General features: G+C 37.7%; 1 protein-coding gene across 1 annotated transcript; it reads left to right on the top strand.

Moving 5' to 3' along the window:
• The first annotated feature begins 706 nt into the window (after window positions 1–706).
• Window positions 707–12,350, top strand: LOC145913914 (alpha-catulin-like). The gene is made up of 20 exons (XM_083001684.1): window positions 707–847; window positions 3,040–3,141; window positions 3,632–3,743; window positions 4,621–4,763; window positions 6,143–6,299; window positions 7,087–7,262; window positions 7,615–7,734; window positions 7,797–7,886; window positions 8,024–8,178; window positions 8,245–8,351; window positions 8,534–8,616; window positions 8,778–8,891; window positions 9,006–9,086; window positions 9,409–9,558; window positions 9,649–9,750; window positions 9,976–10,170; window positions 10,335–10,493; window positions 10,765–10,908; window positions 11,215–11,430; window positions 12,075–12,350. The coding sequence occupies exons 1-20, from the start codon at window positions 707–709 to the stop codon at window positions 12,348–12,350; spliced, it is 2,823 nt and encodes a 940-aa protein (XP_082857810.1).
• Window positions 12,351–13,160: the final 810 nt, after the last annotated feature.

Raw genomic sequence — 13,160 nt, 5'->3', positions numbered from 1 at the left:
TAAAAAAAATCTGGGTCATAACTAAACACATTGCGCACCAGAAGTGATATGAAATATTCATGCAATATGGTAAAAATCAGGACCAGTATCGCCTAACAGGTGATAGTTTCATGTTTTCTTAATGAGGCGCCCGCCAAATGGCAAACGTGCTTGTGGTATTGTGTTGTTCGATCAAACCCTTCTAAATCGTCTTCGACGCCGCTACAGTAAAGATAAAAGTAATCACTTGTTGAGAACATTCGAATTACTTTATTGATTTTGTTGCGTTTTATTGCGTTCAACATGCATTGCTTCCACCTTGCCTTTACACAAATATGTTAAATTGCAAACATAAATGCTTGCGTCAAATCAATCAAATCATGAATGTTTTTGGATGAACTTCTACTAAATAAATAAACAGAATATGTAGTAGGTAAAATGGCATGGGCATCGATAAAACCCATGAGGTTATAAAAGAATCATGCACTCTTTGACGTAGGATCGAAGCTGATTGCACATAAAAAAAATCAAAAATGATTTATACACATATTAATATCCATAGCTTACATAAATAAAATCATTAGCAGGCAAGCTGTACCAGTCAGTATTTCCCGGCTTGAAATATTATCACATGTATAAAATATATCTAACGTTACAGAGATGTTGTCGAATTAGATTTCTGCTACGTTTTATTTTCCCGAATCGCTGAGAGTAAGGCAAGACGAAGATGTACCAAAGCGGCCAAACTGCTGATAAAGTAGGGCAAACGGTTGTGCGGAGGGACATTTTCTGGCAATGCATCGAAAAATGCATGGAATCCATTCCGACCAAATCAATTGAAAGCAGCGTTCAACCCCTTGCTGAACAGGTAAGCCACGGCGTGTCAAAATTCAAGATATATGTTGTTACACAGGTGTTTTGAAAACCATTGCAAAGTTAATATTTTTACCTTCGTGTACGCACGGTATACGTGATTGCACCTTTTAACATAAATCCATATTCGCTTTTACGTGGGTCGAGACAAGCTGTCGGATTTTTTATTCCTTTTGTGGAGTTATTGTAAATCCCTATATTCGGACGCAACCACCTGCCTTTTAACCAGGTTGTAACGTAAGGTGAGATGGGGCCAATTTGAACTATTTTTGTCTTGTAGCGTCGCCTTTTTCTGTTTATTTACCCTTACATAACGATGGAATTAGTTATCCAAAATTGGGACGAAAACATTACGGTAGCCACAGAGTTGTATGTAGGTCGTCAGTCATTCAGATTGTGGCACTCTTCAGATGCAATAAACCCTAATCCGTTAGGATGGACAGCTCAAGACTACTCGATATAATCTTTGCTTAATAAGGTCGCATGTTTGAAACGATTGCCTTTAACTGAACTCTGGTCACTGCAATTGCGACAGACCGGCAATTTTAAATGTACAGGTTTTAAAACTAATGGTATTAAAATAATTTTGGTTGTAAACCCAAGGCAAAAAACCTCGATCGATCAAAAACCTATTTTCTGACGTCAGCACCGCGATGCAATAATTACTTGTTATTGCATTCACCCAGTAAATCAGATTTGACTGATTTTAATCCAATGTGGGCCGAAGGACCAAATGTCTTTTCCATACAAGCCAACACATGTAACACTAGTACAGTTTAAACTACGGACAGTAGAACACTACGTGGAACTCCGTTTAAGGGTTTGTGGCAAAGAATTTTATGGACTCTTAAATAATTATTTTTTTTTCTCAAAAAATCCCACTAAAAACACAAAAATTGATCCCTAAATGTTCTGCTGTATTGTCTAGAATTCTACTGCAAGGGTTGGTTGTGCATTTAAATACTAGATTTTATCTGGGTAATAGATGTTCTGGTGTCCGGCTGGACGATAAACAGCAGTCTGGCAAAGTCGTGTGAAAATTCATGTCAACTTACAATAACAACTCGCTGTTTATTTTTGTTGTTTGTTGTAACTATTGACGTTGTTTTGGAAGCAATTTTCAACGATATTTTCTGTTTCGCAAAGCTTACAACACAGGTTTTTTAAAAAACATATATAGTCCACAGTACACAATTGAGCCTTGTCATGTCTTTAAAAACTATTTTGATTGTTTGCTTTGGAAAGACATATTTTTATTAAGGTCAACATTAATTGTCTGGAACAAACGCGCTGTTCGATTTTTTATTGTGAGAATGCCCAAGAGAAATCTCAGTGTTACAACGTGAACTGATGTTAATCTCTGAATTTTTGCGGCAAGCACGCGTCACAAATTGCTGCAATCAATTGCCGGTGGCCCAATTTGATTAAAGCCGGAAGGTCGGGCGGGCTCTGAGGTCGCATAACACTTTGATAAATGCTTTTTGAAACTTAGACTGAGGAAGAATTTAATTTAACGTCCGTTGAAACGTTTTTGATTCAAAATATTTACCGAAAAATTAAATTGTGTATAGTTTCTATTTGGTTCATGTACGGATAATTTGTTTTTAGGTCACTAAACTTTTACTTCCGATCATCAAGTTTATTCTTATCGCTGCTAAACTGAATCCAAGTCACTTATTCGTAACCTGCGAACACAACAAGAAATGTCACCGTAATTCGATCTGTCGATTTTTTCGCGACGCTGCGTCAAAACACGGTTTACGATTCACTTAAATCCGTCCACATGAAAATATACCTCAAACTGACCAATTTTGCAACGTCAACTTGCAAGAACGAGATATAGATCATGATCTTTATGTAAGAATCCGACTATCTCGTTCTCGTGTCAAAGATTTTGCTTGGGACAGAATAAATTGATTTTATGTCTATTTTCGATGGAACTTCTGTGCGAGCATCTCTGCACTGTCACATAAAAGTTGCAGGAACTCTTAGCGCAAAGTGCTGTATTACCACAAAACATGGTAAAAAGGATATAGCCGGTTGCATTATATTGTCTAGAAACACATGGTTTTACGTTTTCAACTATTAAGTTGATGTTTGAAAAAGTGCAATAAATGTCTATAAGAGGTAAAATCACTCATATGTCAGAATAAACAAATAAAAGATACCACCGAATTTATCACGCAGATGGCTGCATTGTTGCGTCACAGAGGTCCCGCATCATCATCATCGATGACGTCACTTTCGTCTTCGACCACAAGAGCTTTCACAACAGACCAAGCTGTGCACGTAAGTGTAATCGTCTGCTCTTATCGGCAACGCGGAAAACGGCAGTATGTCTGCAATTAAACTTTAAAGTATTCACTGCTGCAATATCCATTTGAGAAGTACATTTCGACGCTTTTGCGCGGAAAAGCAACCTCAAAAACGTTTAATTATTCATGGCGTGTCACACAAACGCATTTTCAATTCGGCACTGAAACCACGGCGATCAAACGAGTTACACTAAGTCATATTTGCGGTTTCAAGACTCTATCTGAGCAAGTTCCACCGCTTTTTAGTTTTTAAAATGCTTGAGAACAAAAGTGAGTTAAAAAAGTTGGGGCAAAATTTGTGATTTGTAATCCTGTCTGGAATTTTAATTTTGTAATTTCACGAAAGCCACGATATTTTTCCTTTTCGTAGATTTTTTTAAGATTTTATGTGACGTTTACTTGGTGTCGAAATTAATAAGCGCGGTTATGTACGATCGTTCATCATTACTCCGATCTTGCACCAGGTTGTGTCTAAAGCTGTGACAACATTCGTACGTGCCGGACGAACTGTCGCCAACGATAATCCATCCATCCAACCCGAAATGGAAACCGCTTGTGATGACGCAGTCATGGCAGGTTAGTGACGTCAATATGATTTGAATCGCTAGCGACCTGATGTGCATAATTTGGGAAATCCGTCAGACGTTAGGGAATCTTTGTTTTGCGCTCCAACGGCATTTGATATCGTTGATCTTTTCCGTTCCCAAAATGACGCGGTAGCGATTTGAGCTTTGGCGCCCCCATGAGGATTCGCTCATAAATATTTGATAGGCGAAGAGAGCATTGATCTAATGAGATTATTGGCATAGACAGCCATCAGTCGCTACGCTATTTCTGAAATACACTGAAAGGAGGATCGCTTGAAGACCTTTTAAATCGTAAACGCCCCTTTGAAATCGAGAAGAAAAAATGGAAAGTCTGAGCATAAACCCTTTGGGGGATTTCGAATGGGAAAAAGCACATTGGTTTCATATTGAAATCGTCATAATGTTTATTATTTTCTGTAAAAGTCAATTGATAATCAAAACTGGTAAAAAGTACCACCCAATTTAGCTCAACTTTGGTTCCTCGATTGATTTGATAATTTTACGACATGTAGTTGTGGTACAAATATTCCATTACCCTTCAGTACGTTTCGAGAACAAAGCGCACAAACTTGGCGCAGAAATATGTCAGTTGACATTCAGAACATTCGCCCCTTAAGTGAAGCAAACATTTTCAGCAACTTGTCAAAACGAACATGCTAAGTGACTCTTGTCGAACTGCTGAACAACTAAAATACTCAACAAAAGATCGCACTAAAGTTAATCGTGTGCCGCTTTTTGTGGTTAATTTTAGATATCTAACCGGTAAAGACATATCCGTCGGTACCACCAAGCAAAACTGGCTGATTCTTTTGGTATTTATGACATATTCCCTTGCCGTTTTGTAAACATATTGCTTTCCTGCATAGGTGAGTCGCTATGTCGCGTTTTAACCGCACGTTCCACTTACTCACACCAATTTGGCATCAGTCCAAGCACCAGCAGCGGAACCAGCCAAAATGGTACCGACAGCGGAGTAGATGAGGACTTGGATGACGACATTTCTTACGATGTAAGTTGCAGTATGTTGAGTTACAAAGTGTGGCATCTGGTACTGACCGTCGAGCACATAAACCAAAATGGCGATTGGTTTGCTAAAATTGTCATCTCTGGCCCCGGGTTTATATTGCAGTTATCAAATAAATTGAACACTGTACATTTGCCATTTTGTGCCTAGTTTTACTATGTAATGTTTTGCTACTATATATATTTTTTTATTTTTTTTACCCCAACGGGGATGTGAACCCAGGAGATTCTTGCCACGAATCCCGATCGGGTTTTTCTTCTTGATATATGAGTCGAGCGCTCGACCCTATAGTATAGATTAGCAGTGATTCTTATAATATGCGACAGGGCGCCGGGGTGTGTAGTTTTGAGTATTGATGGTCGTCGTACTACAATTTAAACATGGAAATTGAATTTTGTTCAGAAAAAGTTAGGGAAATACAAGTTAAGTCAGCCTTCGACTGAAAATTGAAAAACATGAAAAAAATCGTCCTGACAGTTGCACAATTGGCCGCGAATCAAAAGAAAATCAAAAAGCAAACCTTAACAAAATAACAACACTTTTAAATAATTTGGAACGAATGCCCTCAGTGCATTACAACATTATCGACCAATGAATCATTCCATACTTCCCTTCGGAAAAAATATGACACAAAATCAATGCCTTGTGTCGCCAGCGAACTAACGATTACCTGCTAACCTCATCACATCTTTATGGATACGATAACGGACTTTGCCGTTTTCATATACACGTGACTTAGAGACCTTCAGCGACGTACATGCATATTGCATGAGCGTTCTGCGTGATTTGTCAAGACAGTCTTTTAAATACGGAAGTCTAATCAATTCTGTGACATTCACAAAATATTTCCATTATATGGTGACGGTACTTTGGATCTGTCAGAATGATCTGCCCCTCTCTCAAGAAACAAATTTTCTCTGTAAAGTGCCCTTCACGATTGATTCCTCGCAATAATTTGGAGGAAATGTTGGGGTAAACAAGGCAGTAAACTGGTACAACAGATAATATTTGAAAAAAATGCTCAAAAGGTTACAAAAAGAAGCATATGTTTTTTTATAAGGTTATGTGGATTTACTTGTCTTCACGCCAGCAACACCAACTATAACTATTTACCCCATTACAACATCTCAATTACAATAGTATTTTTGGAATAAAACAGTCTCTCTGACAAATCAAAATTGACGGGACACTAATTTTATTCGACTGCATGGTAAAGAAAACAAAAAAAATCCGAATTACAACAATCTTACTAAATTGCGAAATTAAATTTCCGTTTTTTTACCTGCTCATCCATTAAATACCTGACCATGGGTCAAATTGTTGTCGATTAAAACACATAAATTTCAATACCCTTCCTTTGACAGGTTTTCCAATTGTCACTGAACGAGGCAGACCCGACCACATCAAGTCGTATTACGCCGTCCAGAGATACATCTTCCAGTAGTTTCGCTTCTGCTTGTGGTAGGTTGGAAAAGCATGCCGATATTAGCGCCTCACCTTCAGAATTCGCCGTGAATTCAAGTAAGGTCAATAAAGAATAACAAAGAATTGAACTAATTGTAACACGCTCTTGAAGTGTGGCATAACCTCGGGGAAATCTTTTGACCTGGTTTATTTTTTTTTCGCATATTGTTTTCCACACTTATATTGCTGATGTGTTGTTGGGGTATTTGGGTAATCTACTTGATAAAAAAACGTAGGTGCGAAAATAAAATGTGCTTGGGATTTACATTTAGGCTGCTAAACTTCCGTTACCTTGGTACGAAGTTGTGACGCCTTATAGCGGCCAATAATTCGACCGGCAATCCCACTACTTTAAAACTATAAACGTTTCTTACATATAATTTTTCTTTGTAAGTACACCATAAAATGCGTTACATTTCGAACAAATTGCGATAATATACTGCGGAGAAAAGAACGACAAAAACTTAATAGTTCTGTCGTTAAAAAAGTTCTCTCTGCAAAGTGGCAATTTAAAATTGTTTATCAGGTTAAAGGCGGCCGCTTTCCGAAGGAATTGTCGATAAACTGCCTGGTATCGACCGTTTAAGGGTAATGGGAGAATTGGGAATTCAAAATCGATATTCTCTTGGGTTAGATTGCACCGACCTTGCCACAACTTGATTTCATCAAAGTCGAACTGCAGATTCACCACAAAATAAGAACGCTTGCGTTTCCGCCCAGCTTATTTCGATGTTTCTGGTTTAGAATTCTAAAAATGTAAAAAATAATAGTAAGCGAGGGTAGTAAAAACTTCCATGGCAAAAATGTTCTTAAAATTATAAAACAACTTTCGGTTTTACTAAAGATTTTGGAAACTATCCGTCTTCAGCATCACTGAGACTCCCAAGTTGTCAAAGTGATGAAGAAATAAACCAATCAAACCTTGCCACGTCATGTTACGCCCTATTGGCGTCGGTCATTCAAGTTCTCACATTGGCTGATAGTATTTTGGTCGATGAAATCATGCAGTGCAAGAATGAGGTAACTTATTAACTCAAGAAACGGGAAAACACTGGAAAAATAAATTTTCATGGAAAATGTAATGTTCTTTCGTGATTTATGGACAGTTTTTTTACTCACTATTAAAGTGGGTATTGTAGTTCTCGTTAACATGTAATAGAATAAGAAATAGGTTAAGATGATAAATATAAACATTGTTTTCATTATCTTGTTGAAGTGACCCTGAGTTTAAGACAACCGCATTTTTCAATTCTGTTGGATTTATTAAAAACAAATTTACCTAGAATCTATACAGTATAGTGTACACTTTTGTCTGTAGCTGACTCAATGTTTATTCAGTTTTACTTATTTTTGTGATGTTTTATTTTTACAGGTTTGCAATGCTCTAGATTACCTTTTGGAATGTAAACATTTTCATGCGTTTTTGGAAAAGTTTTCCGCATTCGGCAAAACGATGGTAAAGTTGGCTCACTTCACTGGTGCAAGACAAAAAGTAAATGTACGATAATAGTAATGAGTCCAGTTTCTTGACCTTGTCTTGTTTCCATGAACCAGGACTTGAGAAGCGATTTACTGAGAACTCAGATGGCGTTCACGCGGTCGGCTTTAGAAAAAGGAACCCCGGCGTTACTTGAAACTTCAAAAGTAAATAAAAAATATATACATATACTCTCTGTTCTTAAATACTCTTTTTTGGGAAAAAACACAACAAGAAGTATATAATTAAAATACCACAAAAAATGTTGATGCGGTTTTGCTGAAATAATTTGCCATTATTTTAGGTTTGGTTTCATTTTCCATCCTCCCGATCAAAAGCCCTCAGAAATCACGCTTTTAGACGAATGAAACGCGCCCTCTATCGGCTACAACAGATTACATGTACAAACACGAGGTGGCGACAAAAGGGCACATGCAAAACATCCGAATTTTTTGCAAGGTAAATACAGTTCAATATTAGATAAACAAAAACGTTCTTAGTTTTGAAAAATAAAATTTTTTTTAGATTCAGTGCCGAAGATTTTGACTTGGATCCTAGTGACGATTCTGCGTTTATTTTAATACGACGTTTACAGGCAAGTATTTGTTCTTGGATAAAAACTAAAAAAAACTGTGAAAAGCTGTCCACAGAGACCTTGGATGTAACTCTTATCATCGGCCCAATATCTAATACAATCTCACATGAGATTGCTAATAAAAACATGCACGAAGCATAAAGAAAACCGCGCCTGAAATAATACTTAACCAGAGTGCAACAACGTTCAACTTTTTGTAGACACTCCTGAGAAGATTAGCAAGTCCTTCGAACAGCTGTTACGACTTGTCGAGCAACTGTTTTCCTGATCACAGCGACGGAGTGGATGATTTGTCAAAAAAGGTTAATTTTTTTTATAAAGTTCGGCGCTAATGCGCTTTTCTGCACGTTTTTTTGTTCAAAAAGTTTTGGTAATTACTGGCGGTTCACAAATTTAATCAGTGTTCAATCACGGCCTAATAATAAACCCGAAGCATTAATGGTTGTTTCGCTAAAATTTGAAGATTGTTGATTGTGTGGAAGAATTTACCAACTCGCCGTGCGCTGAACATTCACAACGGATCAAAATATTTGGAGCTTGTTCGATGTTTCGCGACGCATTGGATTGCTGTTTGCAGGTAAACACAAGTGATATGGTTGTTTGGCGGAAAATTGGTTAAAACTACAATATATATTCAAATTTTTTCGACGTGATTGTCATCCCAACTTAATACATGCACCCACGTATGCAGTGCAGACGAAAAGTGCAAGACAAAAACCGGGAGGAATCCTTGAAAATGTTCGAAAAAGTTTGCCGGGAACTGAAGACAACTGTAAGCAATCCTTGGACGCATTGCTTTCGTATTTTTTTACAAATACGTGTTTTAAACTTATATAAAATATTTGCTCCTCGTTGCAAGTTTTCAGTTTGAAACATTATAATTTTTTTTTATTTGAAATTGCCATCCATAAAAACAATTTTGACCGAATTTAGCTCTGGTTTAGGCATTGTCCCGATACCAACGACAACAATCATTTAAATTAGGAATTAAGTTGTTTCAAACAATTGACACCACCAGTAAAGCTTACTTCTTGTTTCCAGAATCGTTCAGAATTGTTTACAACATAAAATATTTCAATCTTTCGTTGTTGCAGCTTCGAGATGCCGCCATGCTCCAATCATCCAATATCACCAAGGTGTTCACAAACCAAAATGACCAGCAAGATCCCGCCAACGCAATGCTCACCTCCGTACACCATTTATCTGCCCAAAGCTTGGATCGTTTCAGCAAGGCAGCATCGAAGGTACGAAGATTTTTCATCATTTGATTATCGCGTTTAAGCACATACGGTCGCGCGGCAAAACTTTCAAATACCATCTTTTTTGCTATGAAGGTTTTTGAAGCAAGTAAACTTCTGGCACATTGCTTTGACGACGAAGGTCATGTAACTACTGCACATCACGTGACGGAAAATTTGGCGGAATTGTCGGAACAGGTGGATTGGCGTTCAAACGTTGTGAAAATATATTATTTGTCAAAGGCTCAATATTAAGTTCTGCACGGTGGATTTATTAAGTACACAACAGCATACCATAAATAACAGACAGCGGGACGTTATTGCGCCATGTTTTAAGTCATACACAGTATGTGCAAAAATCTTATTGTGTTCTGTGGAGTAGCACATTTCATTCCTTGTTACCATGACATTGTCTTGTGTTAGGTGACTCAGTCGTTCCTGCTTGCTACATCTCTTCCAACTCAGCGTTTGCCACAACATTTGCTGGCTGAGCTGGTGCAGCAGTGGCGCTCCCTCGTCACAAAAGATTTAGTTGATCTTCTTGCGCGTGCGCAAATGGAAAATCGTTCAAATTTGATGGTCAACAACTCCAGATCACCGAACACCAAATACATTGGGGTTTGTTTTTATTTCTATGTTTTTATCATTTTTGTGCGTTCAATGTCATTGTTTTTTGAAACTATTGCTACAATACGGCTTCTTCTGGCAATAATTTTATCAAATGCCTTGCAGCATAAAAAGTAAACTGTTTTTTGGCACGTTTACCGTTTATTACGTCACAGCATGACGTATCCATTGATGTCTCCGATCAGAAGACGACTGCTGCGAGACTAGGACTAGAAATTAAGTTACTTGCCAACCAGTGTAGAATTGAGATGCAGCAGCTAAGAAGAAACCAACCAAGCGGTTTATACAACTCCCTTTTCCGCCACGTTTCAGAGGTAACACAGTCAAAAGGTTTTGTGGCAACTCTCAAACATCAACTGTACATGTATAGTGGAACGACACTACCCATTTTTATGTAGACAGTTAATAAAGAAATGCACTAACTTTTAATATGTTCGTCAAAACGCACTAAAATATTTAACACCTTTGCGTACTGTGGTTAAAAAGTTTTAGATTTCAAAACATGGTTTGAATATATACAGAGGTCGCACTATCCCGATTGTGATATAGATTCAGACCAATCTAATGGTGTGCTGTGTGTTGCAGATTGTCGACGGGGCCTGGAATATCTTCTTATTCACGAAGGGGGAACCCCCGTTACGTACAACAGTCGACTTTTTTAAAGCTTCGGGGGAAATTTGTTTGCTTTCGGGAAACATCGAATCCGATATAAAGCATATTTCTGATGAGGTATAAACACGTTTCGTCTTGTAATTCTGTGGCTTTCAAATTAGTTGCTATAGATATATTGAAAACACTACTTATCTAACAAAACGTTTCTTATGATAACTTGCTTATCTGAAAAAGCGAATGTATTTTTGCAAGGAATTTCAATATTAATGAGTTTACGAAAATTACAATTGGTATGGAGCTACCTAATGCATAAACCTGTAGTTATCAACCATTTATGCTTCATGCTCCCCTTCAGTAACGTTCGAGTGGCCCCTCCCAATCACCAAAAAAACGCAAATGGCAAATCAAAGTATATTTTTGCAGCAGGACGAAATCAGACACAATGAACTGAACCACAAACTCGACAAGGCACGTGACCTTCTTTCGGTCATGCGTGAACACCTGCAGACGGCGTCACGCTCCAATGCGCACGGAAAGATGGCCGTTTTATCCAAGGTCATGGTCACCTTGCAAGCCATCAAAATCAACCTTGAAGTTGTTTCCAAAATCCTGGTGGAAATCAGTACTTCATCTCTTCAGGTTTGGAAGCCTTACCGCGAGTCTGTTTGCAATCCACTAGAACTTAAACCATGTATAATATCTCTGAATATAGGTTTTAAACATCAGTGGTAAGAGTAAAAAAAAATTTTGCGAAACGATTGAATTTATGTAAAAACATAAACCATTGCGATAACAAGTCAATGTTATGATACTATCAGAAGTTTGAAATTGCAGTCAGCCAATTTGTTAGCAATCTTGAAAAATCTATTTCGCCTGCATAGTATCTGCAAATACGAAATTGCAAGTAAATTCAGAAACTGAGGATGCCCGTGCAGGCGAAATGGATTTTTCAAGATTGCTAATCAATTAGCTAAAAGCAATTTGAAACTTCTGATAGTTTCATAACATTGACTTATTATCAAAATAGTAAATTGGTGTCGCTGATAAAATACAATGCCAACCAGAGGGCTAGATTTTGCAAAAATTAAGGAACAAGATCAACCATTGCGTTTTCGTATACAAGGCGAGATTTCTTTAAAATGAAAATACATTTTAGTTTCCCAAAACTAATCATGAAACAACAACAGCTGAATTCTTATCGAAACGGCGTACAGCAGGACTGTTCCAGCTTACGTTCACCACTGGATGTATTGCACATATTTAAACCAGCATCTTTTTTGCAGAGTATGTCTTATTCGCGAGATTCTGTACGCAAACAAAAGCAGCGTTCGAAGTCCCTAACTCCTCGTCGAAGTCATAACGCACCCCGTCCAATCACAACCAACACTTGCACCACGCCGACCAGAAGATGCGCGAACTCAAGAAGTGAAAAATATCAAACCTGGGATCTTTATGGAACTAAAATCACCACTAAAAGTTCCACTTCCAAAGGAACCAAAGATCAAAAATCGCGCAGAAGTTCTCACAGTCGAGGTCACGCTGTGTCCACTCAACTGTAACGTTTTTGTGTACTTTTGTAACAAAGTGATTTATCAGTATTAAGTTGAATAAAACAATGTTGAAAATATGGTTAGGTTTGTGGAAGCCTTTTTACCGACATTCGAAACTACGATGTTGAAAATCCACACTAAAGGGGATATATAAAATGTAACCAAGGTGTTCCCAACTTTCATAAAGCGACAAAGCACTCATTGGTCAAAAGTTGTCATGACGATACATTCGTTTCTACATCCACAGCTGAAAGGCGCTATCTTCGCAGTATAATATGGCCGACGAAAATCAAATTCGTAAAGTTTCTTTAATAATAGAAAAGTACTCTGTACATACTCATATGAACCAATCCCAAACAATATTAAAACGACGCAATACAGTCGTAAAGTCTGGTTGCGAAATCATCAAAGTAAATAATTTACCCATGTTTTTTTATGATGTAATGCTGCACAGTGTCAACAGTCCAAAGGTGCGGAGTGTTTAATTGTGGCACACTATGCAAACAAAACTGCAGTTGTCCGTTTGTTTCTTGAAATGGGTTTGAGGCATTTGTAATGCACGCAGTATTATGCTCAATTTGTGACAACTATTAGGGAAGCTGGGCAGTGTAGGCTAGTTAGTTACTATAAGTATTGAACTGGCGCTTACGCAAATAAAGTCAAATTTCAAAACAATGTCTGTTCACCTGACTGGTGGTTAATTCAAATACAGTTTTTATTAACCAGGGGCGGAGAGGGATAGAATATTTAGCGAGACTCAAATTTTCGAAATCAGCAATTATAATAAAATCGAATCCGAAAAGTAAAGAACAGAACGCA

Source organism: Ascidia mentula, chromosome 9 (assembly GCF_947561715.1).
Source record: "Ascidia mentula chromosome 9, kaAscMent1.1, whole genome shotgun sequence".
Lineage (NCBI taxonomy): Eukaryota > Metazoa > Chordata > Ascidiacea > Phlebobranchia > Ascidiidae > Ascidia > Ascidia mentula.
Note: the sequence above shows the minus strand (reverse complement) of the source record. Positions and strands in the feature narration are given on the sequence as shown.

What these genes read in the sequence shown, in the direction of transcription:
- LOC145913914 (XM_083001684.1), top strand. Translation starts at nt 707, where the DNA reads ATGTACCAAAGCGGCCAAACTGCTGATAAAGTAGGGCAAACGGTTGTG. An exon ending in TCACTGGTGCAAGACAAAAA is followed by an intron (nt 7,735 to 7,796) that starts GTAAATGTACGA and finishes TCCATGAACCAG; the next exon opens with GACTTGAGAAGCGATTTACT. An exon ending in ACATCCGAATTTTTTGCAAG is followed by an intron (nt 8,179 to 8,244) that starts GTAAATACAGTT and finishes AATTTTTTTTAG; the next exon opens with ATTCAGTGCCGAAGATTTTG.